General features: G+C 42.8%; 1 protein-coding gene across 10 annotated transcripts in view; it reads right to left on the bottom strand.

Moving 5' to 3' along the window:
* Nucleotides 1–2414: 2414 nt before the first annotated feature.
* Nucleotides 2415–16151, bottom strand: part of mrtfab (myocardin related transcription factor Ab) — a 73027-nt gene continuing 59290 nt past the window's right edge. For 5 of the 10 annotated variants that reach the window (XM_079659266.1, XM_079659271.1, XM_079659270.1 and 2 more), the window contains 9 exons: nt 15313–15481; nt 13653–14033; nt 11480–12391; nt 7924–8130; nt 7756–7836; nt 6770–6904; nt 5060–5146; nt 3745–3808; nt 2415–3661 (listed from right to left, as the gene is read on the bottom strand). In XM_079659266.1, the coding sequence (XP_079515392.1) occupies nt 3147–3661; nt 3745–3808; nt 5060–5146; nt 6770–6904; nt 7756–7836; nt 7924–8130; nt 11480–12391; nt 13653–14033; nt 15313–15481 (2551 nt within the window). In that variant the 3' untranslated portion in view covers nt 2415–3146. The remainder of the gene's footprint in view (nt 3662–3744; nt 3809–5059; nt 5147–6769; nt 6905–7755; nt 7837–7923; nt 8131–11479; nt 12392–13652; nt 14034–15312; nt 15482–16151) is intronic. The other 5 variants (XM_079659272.1, XM_079659265.1, XM_079659264.1 and 2 more) reach the window with 3 other exon arrangements.

Here is a 16151-nt window from a genome sequence, read left to right as displayed (position 1 = left end):
GAGACGTGAAGATGTCACGATTTCGTCCCTTCAAACGTGACAGTTGGGGTAATGTTAGTAACTGTAGTGTGATTACTGAAGCGCGTTACACTACTCCGTTACCGACAAAAGTAATATTATTACAGTAACACGTTACTTCCGACTGCCCTTATGTTGTGCTCTCCCGTGACCCGTTTCAAGTTAAAATTATATACTACTACAAAACTGATTTTGACCATTTTTGCCAAGTCTGAAGGTCTCTAAAAAAAGTGTATAATTTGGTGTTGGGGTCTGGGGAGACCCAGCAGAATTGTTTTGGGTGACTCGAGGTCAAATTTGGCCCAATCAAGATTCATCTTTGACTTTAGGCGCCCCGCCCCCACCCCCTCCATCCACTGTAACAACATTTTTTTCGCAACATGCACCTGAGGCCTGTACTACGAAACTGGATTTTCCTAACCTGGATATGTTTGAGTTAGCCGGTTGGCCTAATCCAAAACATATGCTCTGTCGCTAAACTGTACAACGACGCTGGTTATCAAGTGGATCGCTCAAACCAGCCGTGTCCTATCTAGTTGGGTGCGCGTTCACATAAAAGGGGTGGTATTTGGAGCATTCGACCAATCACAAACATGGAGAAGCGTACTGACAGCGCAGCGTCATACTTCCTGAATGAAAAGTCAACTATAATATTAGACAAATATGAAGAAGTTAAACTTTAAACATCCATGACTTAAACACTTTATCCAGGATCAAAGCCACATAGTTGCACCTGCAAGGTGAATACAGCTGGTAAAAGAAAAAGTGTTTGAATGCGTACATTAACAGGTTTATGATATCACTGCCCCGTCTAAGACACGAGTGGATCTGACTTTAATTACATTTGTCTCGAGTGTTTCGTCAACTTAATGTGTTGCTCTGAAGATGGAAGGTGATATTCTATTAATGTTCACGTTCACAGTCGGTGATTTTTGCCGGCCGTCTTTCCTGCAACGGCAGCTTTTCTGTATTTCCTTTCTCCTGTAATATGACTTGAGAGCTTTAAACTCTTTTTTGAGAGATAACACGGAAAATGGCACGATTCATAAACCCCCAAAAAATACAAATGGTAATAAATTCAATACATTTATTACAAATCCATTAGAACTGTAATAGAGATAGTAAATATAATACATAAATAAAATAATAAGAATTTTTTCTTGCTGTTTAATTCTACCTTATTTATTATAAATGACTTAATAAGCTCCCATACTTTAAATTTCTCCAAAGAAAGGCAGAACTGATCTGAGTGTTGTCTCGTTACAGGAGGTGATCATCCAGAGGCACGTTTACATTTTGAAGGTGTTTATAGTTTCCCTTAACAGTCACACCCCCTCACAGCAGACTGTAATGACTGAGTGACATGCAGAGGGTCAAAGCGACTCCGTCTTTATTCTCACGTACTCTCTCTTGTCTTTCAAACAAACAGGTGTAGAACAAAACCCTCTCTCAGCGCCCCCCCCCCACCTCCACATTTCCTCTGTAAATGTCAGCCTTCACATCCCCTGCTATCAAAGGCTCCTCTTCCTCAGCAGGATGCAGATGAACTGCTCCTCTCCCATCATGCAACACAAAGAGGACACAGGCATGATGAGGAACATTTAAAAGCACTAAACAGATGGGAATAAAACATGCTCAGGTTGGGTTTTGTGCAACTTTTTGATCGTGAATGGGTTAAAAAAAAGATGTGATTTGTCCCAAAGAATAGACTTTTATACATAAAAAGCATAATGATACACTAACACAGGCAGTAAAGATGCTATTTTAATACTTCTACATCTGCCTAACACCACTGTTGATGTATGACTGCTATCACCGGCTGCTACTTCATATGTTCACTTCAAAATGTACTTTATTCTTAAAAGTAAATAAGGAAATGAGCACAGATGATAACCCATAAGGAGGAGGATTTGTCTACATTTATATTGTTAACAAGAGAAGAAGTCCCAAATCAAATATAGAAAATGCTGGAGAGTGTTGCTTCAAATACATAATTCAGCTCCCATCCCTATGACAATAATTGTTGTACAGTCCCTACAGATCTGAATGTTTTCTTTGTGCATAAATTGGAACCCGTCTCCACCTGTTGGTATCTAAAAACAGCAGATTTCTTTACAATGGCTCCCTCTGGTGGCCGTTCTGTTAATTACAAGGAGTCAATTAAACCATAAAGCAGATGACTAATGATTTAATAACAGCTAGTACTTCATAATAAAGTAATACATCAGGGTGATTAGAGATGGCATGAACAGTTCATTGTGAACACATTTCAAAAGAGACATAGGAGTATTAAATATTAAAAAAGGTCATTATTTTAGTTTACGGCAACATTTTTCACTGCTATAAATATAACTATAATACCTTTAATTGTGACAAATGAAAACAGACGCATCCTGTGAGTTTTTCATAGTATGTTTATTTCTTTTTTTACAGTTTTTCTTTAAAAAAATGACAAGGTCCAAGTTTTTTGGAGCCCCGCCCTCAGCCTATGATCCCCAGCCGGCGAGCTCGACTCTAAAGCAACCAGCAAAGAAAAAATAAGTTGTGTGGACAATTGATAATATACACCCATATACAGCAATACATAGTGGTCGACCAGAATGTTACCAATAATACACTGGTGCCACCGATATGGTTTCCTCTCAAAAAGTCAAATAATGACCGCGTTTTTTTTTCCACTAGTGTGGGAAGAGATCAGTTTGAACACACTTTTTTTTACAAACCAATCAGATTCAGAATAAGTGCAAAGTTTAGGAGGCACTGACACACACACTCACACTCCTCTCGTTAAACCAGTGAAATGTTTGCATTACAGTGACCTGGTTATAAACCGGTGGATTTAAACCGGATCCCGTTTTATATTTGCATCGTTTTCAATAGTGCGTTTGCCCCCTGTGAGCCACCGTAGATTCCCCCTCCTCAAGCTGGTGCAAACGCTCAACTGTGCCGAAAACACTCGCATGTTTTGTCACATTTCTCTTTTTACATATGCATCGTTTTCGAAAGTGCGTTTCCCACCGTAGATCCCCCCCCCCCCATCACGCTACATGTGTCAGTGCCCCCTCGCAGTGGTAGAGACAGCATAAGAAATGTTTCTGTTTGTGCACGAAAAATAAAGATGGAGGAGGCTACAGACACGACTCCCAGTGCAGCTGCAGGTCCGATCCGTCCAGGAAGTCGGTGGAGAAAACGCTCGGGGGGGTGTGAGGCACCAGAGGAGCTAAACTGGTTTCCTCTCCTCCATTACTGCCTCCTCCACTCCCTCCTCTCACCATGGAGATGTCCAGCCAGTCCATGCTGTCGAAATCCAGCCCGGCAGGGTGTGGGGAGAAGCCCAGATCTGAGGTGTCCATGGGGGAGGGGGCGTGAGGGTCCAAAATGCTGGAAGTGCTGAGCATCTGGCTGTGGAGGTCGTGGATCAGAGTGAGACCTCCATCAGGTTCAACGCCCAGCAGGGGGTTCCCCGTCGAGCTCTCCAGGAAGTCCTCCAGACGCGCGCTGGAGGGGGGGGAGGCGAGGGGAGAGGGAGGGGTGGGGGGGGACAGGTGGAGGAGGAGGGGAGACGGAGGAGAGGCTGGAGAGGGAGGGTCCGAGTGGAGAGGGGCGAGGGAGGGGTCCGGGTGCCCTTTGAAGCCGGGGATTTCTGAGGAGGACAGAGAAAAGATGTCAGAACAGGAGACTCATCAAGTGTGTTTGTCTGTCGTTAGTGTTTAAATAAAGTTTTACCTCCGCTCTTCAGCAGGATGTCAAACAGGTCGTCCATCTGCTGACTGTTGACGCCGTTCTCCTGCTGAAACACAACCGTTTCCATCAGTCACCAATCACACATCAAGCGCTGCTAATGTAACACATGATATTGGAAGTTTAACTTCTCGGTTCATTTTTTTATTTCCTGAAATACCAAAAACATTACAGGGTGTTTATTAAACTACAATAGCCGGTTTTAAATCTTTAGATTTTACTTCAAAATGGTAGTTTTATTGTCTTCCTTCAACCAGATTGTTGTTGTTTATCGGAAAATAGAGAGGCGAAGTCCCTCCCCTTCCGGGGGACCTCAATGGAACTTTATTTCTGAAAAAGTATGTATTGAAGTCAATGGAGAGAGAAAGATTATTTTTTGATCCCGTTTGAATTGTGCCACGAATTACACATATGATGTTTGTCAATTTAAAAGATAAGTCAAAAAAATTAAAATGTGTGGTAAAAATGTGAAGTAACACTTTTGTTTGTGTGAAACCGCTCAATGAACTACATCTCCCGTCTCGCACCACACACCAAGACGGCCGTCACGTTGGCACATTTCACTTCTTTCTTTCAGAACGAGGCGGAAAGTATTAAAAGAGGTGAAAATCACTCCAAGTCCGGGCATGTTGAGAGCTGTACATACACACAAGGGGAGTTAGTCGGTTCATTAGAGCCAGCATGCGGGACCGGGACTCTGGGATTTGTAGTCTTTCTAGTTGCGTATTTTTCATAGTCTTATATTTCAACAGTTTTACGACAAACTGTGACTTTTTTGACATGGAAATTATTTGTTAAGATTGACAAACATCATATGTGTAATTCGTGGCACAATTCAAACGGGATCGAAAGATAATCTTTCTCTCTCCATTGACTTCAATGCAAAAAAAAATCCGAAATAAGGTCCCATGGGTCGGAAGTAGATGGGCGGGACTTCGTCTCTATGTGGAAAATTGATTATTATATGATAATTCAAACATTTCCCCCTAAAACGAAGTATCATAAAACACAAGTGACTTTACCTTAAAAGCGATGAATAAATACGTGAAAAGCCTTAAAATGAATGAATATTTGTAGTTCAGGTATCAGGTAGGTAGAAGGGATTTAACTCAGTAAAGACAATTGTGGAGAATAATTGTAATTTATAATTAAAAACATTTTAACGCCAATATTTCTATCACTTGACACAATCCTAAAATACAAATGTGAAAAGTTCAGTAAGCTCAGAGTGAGAGGGAAGATGGAGGCAGAGACAGAAACAGGACGACACTAAAGGACAGACGGAGGAAAGAGGACGTACTTTGGAGCGCTTGGAAGAGAGGGAGGAGTTGTGTTTGGGGGAGGGGGGGGTGAAGAGGGTGTGTCGGTCGTAACACACCTCCTCTCTCTGAGGGGGGAGGAGAGGAAGAAGAGAAGAAACAAGGAGAAAAGTTAATGAGGTGAAACAACAGCTGGAGAAGATGGAGGAGAGGATCTGAGGAACAGAGATGGCTGCAGTACACACATCCTTTACTCAAGTAGAAGTACAGATACTCGTGTTTAAAAATACTCTGGTAAAAGTAGAAGTACTGACTAAACTTCTTTACTCAAGTCAAAGTAAAGAGGCTTTGAAATGTACTTCAGTAAAAAGTACCCATAACTAGCAGCTGTTTTAAAGAGTACCTGACCTCCCTTTATATTAATAGAACAATAATGTCATTGTTAGCTAATGAATGTTTCCATGGTGACCAACGGCAACATGACAACGTTTCCATTGGTCCCTCTTCTTTAGAGAAGACCAGGAAATGATGGATACACGGATCGTGTTCAAATCAATAGGCACGCAATGACTCTAAATAATAATGATCACGCCACCAAACACACATTCAGACTAAAGGAACCAGCCTGTTTGGGAAATGAGAGAAGTAGAAAGTACAGGTATTTGTGTTCAACATGTAAGAAGTAGAAAGTACAGGTATTTGAGTTCAACATGTAAGAAGTAGGAAGTACAGGTATTTGTGTTCAACATGTGAGAAGTAGAAAGTACAGGTATTTGAGTTCAACATGTAAGAAGTAGAAAGTACAGGTATTTGAGTTCAACATGTAAGAAGTAGAAAGTACAGGTATTTGTGTTCAACATGTGAGAAGTAGAAAGTACAGGTATTTGTGTTCAACATGTAAGAAGTAGAAAGTACAGGTATTTGTGTTCAACATGTGAGAAGTAGAAAGTACAGGTATTTGTGTTCAACATGTAAGAAGTAGAAAGTACAGGTATTTGTGTTCAACATGTAAGAAGTAGAAAGTACAGGTATTTGTGTTCAACATGTAAGAAGTAGAAAGTACAGGTATTTGTGTTCAACATGTGAGAAGTAGAAAGTACAGGTATTTGTGTTCAACATGTAAGAAGTAGAAAGTACAGGTATTTGTGTTCAACATGTAAGAAGTAGAAAGTACAGGTATTTGTGTTCAACATGTAAGAAGTAGAAAGTACAGGTATTTGTGTTCAACATGTAAGAAGTAGAAAGTACAGGTATTTGTGTTCAACATGTAAGAAGTAGAAAGTACAGGTATTTGTGTTCAACATGTGAGAAGTAGAAAGTACAGGTATTTGTGTTCAACATGTAAGAAGTAGAAAGTACAGGTATTTGTGTTCAACATGTAAGAAGTAGAAAGTACAGGTATTTGTGTTCAACATGTAAGAAGTAGAAAGTACAGGTATTTGTGTTCAACATGTAAGAAGTAGAAAGTACAGGTATTTGTGTTCAACATGTAAGAAGTAGAAAGTACAGGTATTTGGGTTCAAAATGTAAGAAGTCAAAGTAAAAAGGAGTCAGAAAAATAAGTAGTGGAGTAAAGTAATGATACCAGAAAAATGTACTTAAGTACAGTAACAAAGTATTTGTAATCCGCTACTTCCCACCTCTGGTGAGGAAGAGGAGGAGGAGGAGGAGGAGGAGGAGGAGGAGGAGGAGGAGGAGGAGGAGGAGGAGGAGGAGGAGGAGGAGGAGGAGGAGGAAGAGGAAGAGTTTACCTTCAGAGAGGAGATCAAACTGCTTTGGCTTTCCGAGTCCGACATGTCGTCGAAGAACGGCTGCAGGCTGGGGGGGGCGGACAGGCTGGGCTGAGGGGAGACGTTGGTGTCCAGGTGAAGCCCCGCCTTCTGCACCTGAAGTGGATACAGACAGGTTTATTATTATTATGTGTTGAATATAAATTGTTATTGCTCGTTATTGCTGGTTCACAGAAATGATTTGTAACTGTGTTGGTGGCGACACCTTGTGGCAGGAAGATGTACTGCTCATTAGATTCAACAGTCCTTAAGCACAAGGTTCAAGATTCAAGGCTTTTATTGTCATGTGTACATAACAACAGTTTAGTTATGACAATGAACATCTTAGGTCACAGGTTCCTCCAACAGTGCAACACAATAACACAGATACAAAAGTGCAAGTAAATAAAATAAAATATAATAGAAATTGTGCAGAATAGTCTATATACAAGTAATTGGAATATAGATATATGAGTTGCAAACAGATGAATGTTGTGGATGTTCTTTCTAGTTCAGGTGTTTAACGGTCGTATGGCCTGTGGGATTAAACTGTCCGTTTGTCTTACATTACAATTATTTGGTAGATATTATCAAGGAGACTTCAAAATGTGGTGAAAAGAAAGCTGACGATCGTATAAACGCTTTTTGGGAGTGAGACAAAATGTCTTGTAATTTATTTTAAATGATTTCCTGAGATAAAGGCAGCTCTTGTGTTCTCAAATCTTAAGCATCAGTGTCTATTATAATATTATATAACACATTCAGACAAAGAATAGGTTACTTTGCAGAAGACGCAGAATGAATAAAGTAAATGATCTTGCTAAAGAAATGAGGGACACATTTGTAGAAAAAAAAAGAAAAATATGTTAAAATTAAAGTACAAAAAAAGTGTTTCATTTCCTGCTTCTCCCTTTCAAATAAAGGCGGAAACAGTTCCATCAAAAAGCGAAAAAATATTTATGACGTACCTTTTTGATTGGCTCGGCCTCTGGCGGCTCTTTTGATTGGCTGTCAGTGCTGGGCAGTTTAGTCGGAGTCGACTGTAACCTCTGTAACAACAAGCAAAGAAATGAATATCTCATCGCTGATTATTCACCACGTTCAGTCCATTCAACAATATTAAGTTTCCCCCGTACCTGCAGTGTGATGCGACTGTTGGGTTTGGCCAATGAGGACCCTCCGTTCTGCCCCTCTGCGCTGTGATTGGTTAAAGCGATCAGGTAGTGGTTTCCGTTGCTGTCGGTAACCAGCGTCGGGGTGCCGTTAGCCTTCAGCAGGTCCAGAGAGATGGCCTGAGTTTGGACCTGAGGGCCGTTCTGCTGGTTGACAAAGACCGGGGTCACCTGGGAAGACAAAGAGTATTATACGAGTAATATAAATATTAGGGCTGCTGTCCCAAATACCATTTTTCGGGCTCCGGATATTCGGTAGTAATCAGCAGTGAACCGCTTCAATACGTGTATTTCGGTGTATTCACGGCATTCTTTTTGTTATTCTACAGTATTGTTGTTTTATAGTTATTTCTTAATGTAACCCAATTTGTGTTCTTTGAAATTGAAAAGGATATCGCATTGTGTTTGTTACTTTCGTTGCAGTTGTATATGTCTTAAGTGTAATTTGGCTTGGCTTACTATTTTGTATGGACATGCTTTCATTTTGAAGGAGAGTTGGCGCAGTTGACAGGAAGTTGTTGTTGCTATGGAAACAACGTGACGGAGATTAATGGAGAAAAAGTCATATCTACATATAAAGACGGAGAAAGTTAACGATAACGTTTATGGTTAAGTGTTAGCACCCCCCTAAGAGGCACAAGCTCTTACGTTGATATTGGAGATTTCAATCAATTGAAGGGGAAAAAAAACGAGAGAAAAAAAGGAATATCCGAATAACGAAATTGAAACCCGAATAGTACTCCAACGAACGAATATTCGGATATTTGGGTACAGCCCTAATAAATATATGTTTTATTTACCAGTTTCAGAGACAGTTTTATCTCACTGGCCATAAGACTGTTGAACTCTTGAGCTCACTAACATTTTTAAATATGCTGGAACGGTTTTGCACTTGACATTGAAGTATGGGCTCAGAACAGTCTCATAATACACACATGCACACAGAAGGATTCACACTTGTGTTTTTCAATGCACGCACAAATGTGTTCCGTTTCATACACATGCAAATAAAATCCAAATACAGAAAAAAGTTTTACATAATGTATTTTTGATCCTCACATATTTGTTTTCCGTTTAAATCCCCTGAACCTGCAAACACAAACCGCTTTCTGAGCACGGATCGCTGTGCATTCGTGTGTGGGTTTTTTGAGACTCCCCTGACGGTCACCCGATTCGTAGTTGTAATTTTTTCTATCTATAGCCAATCAGATGTCTCCTTATTCTAAGCCAATCACATGAGCGCGCCCCCACGAGGGTAGATTTCTTGCGTTCATGACGTAGCGCTTCATGTATGCATTTTGCGCAGTCCGGAGCTGACAGGTCCATGCATGGAGCCTGCCTGCAGGCGCTAATCTCAGGACACCTCCACTCAGTACATTACCACTTTCCGAACAGGAAATTCACTCAAATACAAGCCTTTATATTAATAAAGGTACAGCACCACTTTCCGAACCATTGATGAATGCTTGTGTGTACACAAAAACGTCAGGCAAAACCATTTTAAATGTGTGTTTCCTGTATGGCGAATACAGCTGCTTTATTTATGTCTGTATGATGTTGTTGTGAGTGTGGAGGGGGCAGCTACAGGTTAGCTTAGCCTAATCGATCAGTGCACTACGAAGCCAGTTCTAGACAGTGAACTGTCAACGGGGGGGGGGAGCCCCGCCGGTCATTATCGGCCGATATTCACTCTTAATAGTTTGATCGGTGCTCTCTATAAAGGCCGATCAGGAGAGCTGGATCTGATCGATATGGACATAAACGCGAGTGAAGTGTAACCGGACACGAGAGAGAGATCAGCTGCTGAGTCTGACAGAGACACGCAGCTCTGCATGATCACCTTAAGCTCCGCCCTCTGTTTAGCGAGCTGACCGGACAGAGCAAAATGCGTATATGAAGTGTCGCAAGAAATCATAGCCTCGTGGGGGCGCGCTCATGTGATTGGCTTAGACTGGAGGAGACATCTGATAGGCTATAGATAGAAACAATTACAAGTACGAATCGGGTGACCGTCAGGGGAGTCTCAAAAAACCCACACGAATGCACAGCGATCCGTGTACAGAAAGCGGTTTGTGTTTGCAGTTTCAGAGGTTTTAAACGGAAAACAAATATGTGAGGATCAAAAATACATTATGCAAAACTTTGTTCTGTGTTTGGATTTTATTTACATGTATATAAAACGGAACACATTTGTGCGTGCATTGAAAAACACAAGTGTGGATCCTTCTGTGTGCATGTTTGTATTATGAGACTGTTCTGAGCCCACATTGAAGCCTTGGAAAATATCTTTGTAAATGGATACTGCGTTTAACAGCATCACAACTATATTTAAACGTCTGCTAGCAAACCCTTTCGGCAGAATAGTCCCTCTCATTTGTCCAGTCCTATGCTCATAACTTCCCTAACACGTGCATTCTCACAATAACGTTTCCATGTATCTTTTTCTATTTGTCGTAAAGTAGTCTCATGCGTGTGCAGCAAAATACTTGCCCGGACAAGCCAGAGTTTTTACTGGTTCTGGAGAAAAGCTTAAAGCTGGATGAAGGAAAACTTGACTATTTAAAGTTTTGATTTCGTTTTTTTTTAATGCTATCAAAATTATCGCGTTAACGGCGGTAATTAATTTTTTGAATTAATTGCGTTAAAATATTTAACGCATTTAACGCATGTGCAAAATGGCCGGCCCCATACAACCCACCAGTGGCAGCGCTGGGGTGGGCTACAGCCATACCAATAAATGGCCTAACCCCACCATGACAAATTATGTTAAAGTAAGCAAAATAAAGACTGCCAACTCGCGCGGAGTAAATTACACAGACAGCAGTTAGTAAGATTGATTTCAGTAGCCGCTTGTCTGGAAATACCGAAAACTAGAAACGGTTTTGAAACCTTTTGTCACGTAGTGATCCTCTTCTCAATAGAACATCTTTGATAATGTCTTCTGGCCAATCAGAATCAAGATAACGGCGTGGCGTTGTTGCAGGAAGTCCCGACGGAGAATACTTTTGCTGTAGTGCATCTCTATATACATCGATACAACATTACGTGTTGATAGAAATCAACACGTAATGAAATAAGACCCCACGGTTTGATGATTGATAGGTGTGTGGTGGGCTGTCTTTCATTTTGACACACAGAACAATGTTATAATAAACATACATAGCCTCCTGTATGTTAAATGGATATATCCGCCTTCTTTCATTTATCTTTCCATTCCCACAACAATATAAATAAAGAAATGGCATATTTTGGACATATAGTTCGAATGTTGATTAATCTGATTAATTAATTTTTAAACTGTGATTAATCTGATTAAAAATGTTAATTGTTTGACAGCCCTAGTTTTGTTCTCTTTTACTACAATTCGTCAAAATGTTCCTTGGTTAATGGTTCCTTTGTTCCTTGGGGAGGCATGTGAGACAAACTGAATGTTCTCTTGAAGAATCCAAGGTGACACAGGGTCTAATTAGAGTTAATGAAGTTGAAATCCTTCACTGTTTGTTACTAGAATGAGTGTTACCTGCTGCGTGCTGACAGCGGCCGCCTGCTGCCTCTGCTGCTGCCTCTGATTGGCTCTCAGCTGCTTCCTCTGCTGACTCAGAGTCGCTGAAGTTCTCTGGATCTGCACCGGGACCTGCTTCAGCTGGCTCTTCCCCACGCTGTGAGGAACCGGTTTCAGCTGGTTCTGCTGCACCACCACCTTCTGCTGCTGTTGCTGCACCACCACCTTCTGCTGCTGCGCTAACTTCTGCTGCTGCTGCTGCTGCTGCGCCAGGATCTGCTTCTGCTGCGTCTGCTGGATGACGAGCTGCTGCAGGTGCTGCTGCTGTTGGAGCAGCATTTGAGCGTCTGTCCTCTGCTTGGTCGTAGCCTCGGAGGTTTTCAGTTTGGGCTGCAGAGTGAGTTTGTTGTGCTCTGCTTGTTGGATCTGCAGCCGTTGGATCTGCTGCAGTCGAAGCAGCGTCTCCTGACTGCACTGCATCGGCTGCACTGCTTTCTTTCCCTCCGTCACGCCCTCCATCCCCTCCTCGGGCTCCAGCTCCTTCTTCACTTTCACCAACATGCCGTTCGGGAGAGTCGGGGGTTGGATGGCGGACGCTTTTATCAGAGTTTGAAGCTTAACCTCCGTTCTGTTTCCTCCCTTTTCTGCTCCACCGGTCATCTTTCCCTGTTCCAGCTGAGACCGAAGAGTCTCCACCAGTCTCTGTTTCTGCCTCAACATGCGGGTCAGCTCCTCGATCTGTTTGTCCTTCTCCTGCAGCATCTGGTCCTTCACTACGGAGGACGTGTCCATGGCTGCGGATGGAGAAGCGGAGGTGGAGGAGAGTCTGCAGGAGCTCTGAGACTCCTCTTTGACCGTGGAGAGAGAGGAGACGTTTGACGGGTGCTGAGGAGACGGGTGGAGGGTGAGCTGAGTGAGAGGAGAGCTCACCTGAAGGGAAATACAACAAGAAGGGGATTTAAGTTAGAGGGAATGTGTTCAGTATTTGCAACAAAAACACACATATGAGTCTCTACGGGTGATAATAGTTGAACTTATATATATATCACTTAAGTTGATAATAAGTCAAAATATGTTTGAATATCTGAGGTCATGGTTCTCAGCAGGAAACCGATGGACTGTCCACTCCAAGTAGGGAATGAGTCCCAAGTGAAGGAGTTCAAGTATCTCGGGGTCTTGTTCTCGAGTGAGGGAACAATGGAGCGTGAGATGGGTCAGAGAATCGGAGCTGTACTGCGGTCGCTTTACCACACCGTTGGGACGAAAAGGGAGCTGAGCCAGAAGGCAAAGCTCTCTGTCTACCGGGCCATTTTCCTTCCTACCCTCACCTGTGGTCCTGAAGGATGGGTCATGACCGAAAGAACGAGATTACGGATACTTGCATTAAGACTAGTAAGCTAGTAAAATAAATAGCTACATGTGTATTTTGAATGTTTTCTTTCCAATTATCTGAAAGAAGACATGTTATGGAAGCAAAGTGAACCACCGTGTGACCTGTCGTCTCTCACTTTAACAGTAATTCCCTCCACAGGTGACTTTAGCCGCTTTCACACCACTTTGCCGTACTTAGTTCCCAGCACTTAGTGCCCCCATGGAACTAAAGAGCTGATCGCGTTCACACCGGAATAAGTTCCCCGGGGGTGGATTAGGCAAATGAAGACGCTGACGTCACTTCTTCTTCTTCTGCTTTGGGTTTACTGGCAGGCCGCAAACAACTTCACGGCGTATACTGCCACCCGGAGTCCCCGGCCGGAAGTCCCTGGAGTTGGGGACTGGCTTCAGTAGAAGCTGCTGGGACTCCCAGCAGCTTCTACTGAAGCCTTCAGAGTAAATCGCCAGAACACCGACATCTCCTCATCTCCACCGCTCCCATGTTCTCTTTTGTGTTGCCATAAGTTAGTCTCTCTCCGTTGGTGCGCTGGGCTAATGCTAATGCTAATAATGCTAATACCAGCAAATACAATGGCGGCTTCACAAAACTTTTCAGAGTTTTACGGGCCGTGGTTTGCAAATTGGAACTTTTTTCTCCCCAGGAAAGTACCTGCTCTCTAGCAGGGAATAAAAAGGGGGGGAAAGTTCTCATGAACCAAGTTCTCTTTTTGGTGTGAATGCAAAATCCCAGGAACTATCGGAACTAAACGGGAAAAGTACTACGGTGTGAAAGCGCCTTTTGCTTCATATAAACTCTCACCATCTCTCCGAACATGTCTCCGTTGCAGCTCGTCTCGTCGGGGCTCATCCCAGCCAGCGACCTCTCAGAGGGAGTGGGAGACATCGGAGGGCTGGAGCTGGTGCTGCCGAACCTCATGACCCGCCCCGGGATCACCTGACCGATGGAGGACAGGTCCAGCTTGAACCCTCCTTCTCCTGGATGGTGGTCGGGGGTGCTGGTTGTGTTTGGAGAGGCTGTGATGGTCCCAGTCTGTTGGTTTGTCTGCGAGACGGCGTTCTTCAGAGCTGCTGCGTTGCCTCCATTTTGCTCCTGGTAGTTTCGGAGACGCTCGATCAGATCGTTCTTCGTGCCGGAAACGGTCAGACCACGAAGCTTCAGTTCCTGTTTCAACTCGGCGACCTGGGGGATGAGAAACACGACCAGAAGTTACTTAGTGGGCTTTGACTCAGAGCAAAAGAGACAGAATATATGATATTTAAGAGACAAGAACTAAACAAAAGTGTGTGATTTAGTTCAATGGCAAAACGTCCCAAAATTAATTGAATTGTGTTTTTTTTTTTACAAATAACTTGTGAAATATCGGACACTTTTACGTACTCAGGTCAATTAACATTATTTAAAAACAAATTTTGAAGCATTTTTCTAGATATAAAAAGGTATCCTTCTCAAGATAAGGTTTTCTGTTAACCTGTTCACAAAACTTTAACCATAAGCTTGTACATTAACATTTAAACATCATTTCTGATTGTATTAGTGAGACAGAAATGGTTAAAACTCACTTCTTGAGGTCCTTTAATACATGCTTGTTGGTTGGGGTTAGTAATTATTCTATTACAATTCATCTTTAATGCTCTCTTGTTTTGTATTCTTATGTTTTGGGATTTTTTTTAGCTATCTCTCGTACAAGAATTTCCTTCAGGATTATTAAAGCCCTGACACACCGAGCCGATTTCGGCCGTCGATGAGCGTCCTGTCGCCCTACTCAGATTGGTGTGTCCCGCACCGTCGTGTCTTTTCGGTCGTGCCGACACCTTTTTGGGAAACTACCAGGGGTCGGAGGCTGTCGGCGGGAGGCTGTCGGCAAAAGGCTGTCGGCCAAAGAAATCACTCTGATTGGCTGTGCAGCTTAGCGAATCAGTGCATGAGAAGCGAAACGGAAGTGAAGAAGGCACACACAGACGGCTATTATTTTTCATTTTCCAGTACCGCACTAAACATGCTTTGGATTATAAGTCGATCTGTGAAACAGTCTGTGATGGACGAGAGTGAAAATGGAACGCACGCTATTTGTTGTTTGTTTATATCACGCAGTCTGTTCTTCCTCTCTCGGTGTATCACGCAGTCTGTCTTCCGGTTGTTGCCTCTTTTGAATGACGAATACACACTACCGCCGCCTGCTGGTAAGGAGAGTTATTGCCACTCACGCATGCGCAGTGCGTACGTGCTACTTGGCCGTCGGCTGAAGTCTTTGCGGTGTGTTCCAGTGTGACTGTTTTGGCCAAGACGCAGGAGACGTGAGGCGACACAACAGTCGGGTCCGTCGGGACGTGTTCTTTGGTGTCAGCTTGGTGTGTCAGGGCCTTTAGATCTATCTTATCTTAAAAGAAGCTGGTTTGTAGCTTAAATGAGTCAAATTTAACATTAGATTAAAAAACTTTTTTCTGAAAAGTTTTTTCACCTTGAACTCATCCAGGTTGGCGGGCAGACTTCCTGGTTTGGCTCCGCCCGCTGCTGATTGGCTCAGACGGGAAGCCACGCTCTGATTGGATGTGGTGGTGGTCGTTGTGGAAACGCTGCGAGAGGGGGAGGGGCCAGAGTTTGTTGATGGAGGCTGCTCAGTGGGAGGCCTGATTGAGGAAACAGGAAAATATAAATATTAGTATTCCTGAGCTAAGACAGCAGGGGATGTTGATGTCATGGTAGTAAATACAATATAGTAAACATCAAAACAAAGTTACAGAGAGCTTTATTTCTCTCCCCAAACACATCCATTGTTTCATTTGAAAAGCATATTCCTAAAGTCCCACATTGTTTTCCCCAAAGCACAGAGGCTTATCTGGGATCAAGAGGACTTCTGCTTGAAGCTCCCGGCTCTACAGAATGACTGAAGAACTACTAATGTGGAAGAAACAAACCACAGCAGAGAGTCACGAGCAGACAGGAAGTCATAAAGAAACCGCCTGCAGGCTGTGCTGCACAAATTCACTATCAGTAATAACTACGGGTTTACTATGAGGAAGAGAAAGGACTCCTGGGTGGCGGCCAAGTGGTTTTTGTTTTGCTTAGGAATGTTCCTAATGGAGGGAAATGTCCCAAAAGTAGCCGCCATGATACGAGCTTTTTGAATTCTCTACATGATAGGAAAGGACTTGTAATGCTTTGTTTGTTATCTCCGTAAACACAGGATATACTGGAGTATGCATGCTGACCCACAATTCATTGCAGCTACAACATTTAAACTGACGCACAATTATCTATTCACGGAAACAACAGATCATGACCGACACAAGCAGATTA

This window comes from Notothenia rossii, assembly GCF_949606895.1.
Source record: "Notothenia rossii genome assembly, chromosome: 11".
NCBI classification, from domain to species: Eukaryota; Metazoa; Chordata; class Actinopteri; order Perciformes; family Nototheniidae; genus Notothenia; species Notothenia rossii.
The sequence above is the reverse complement of the archived record's forward strand: the minus strand, read 5'-3'. Positions and strand labels throughout refer to the sequence as shown.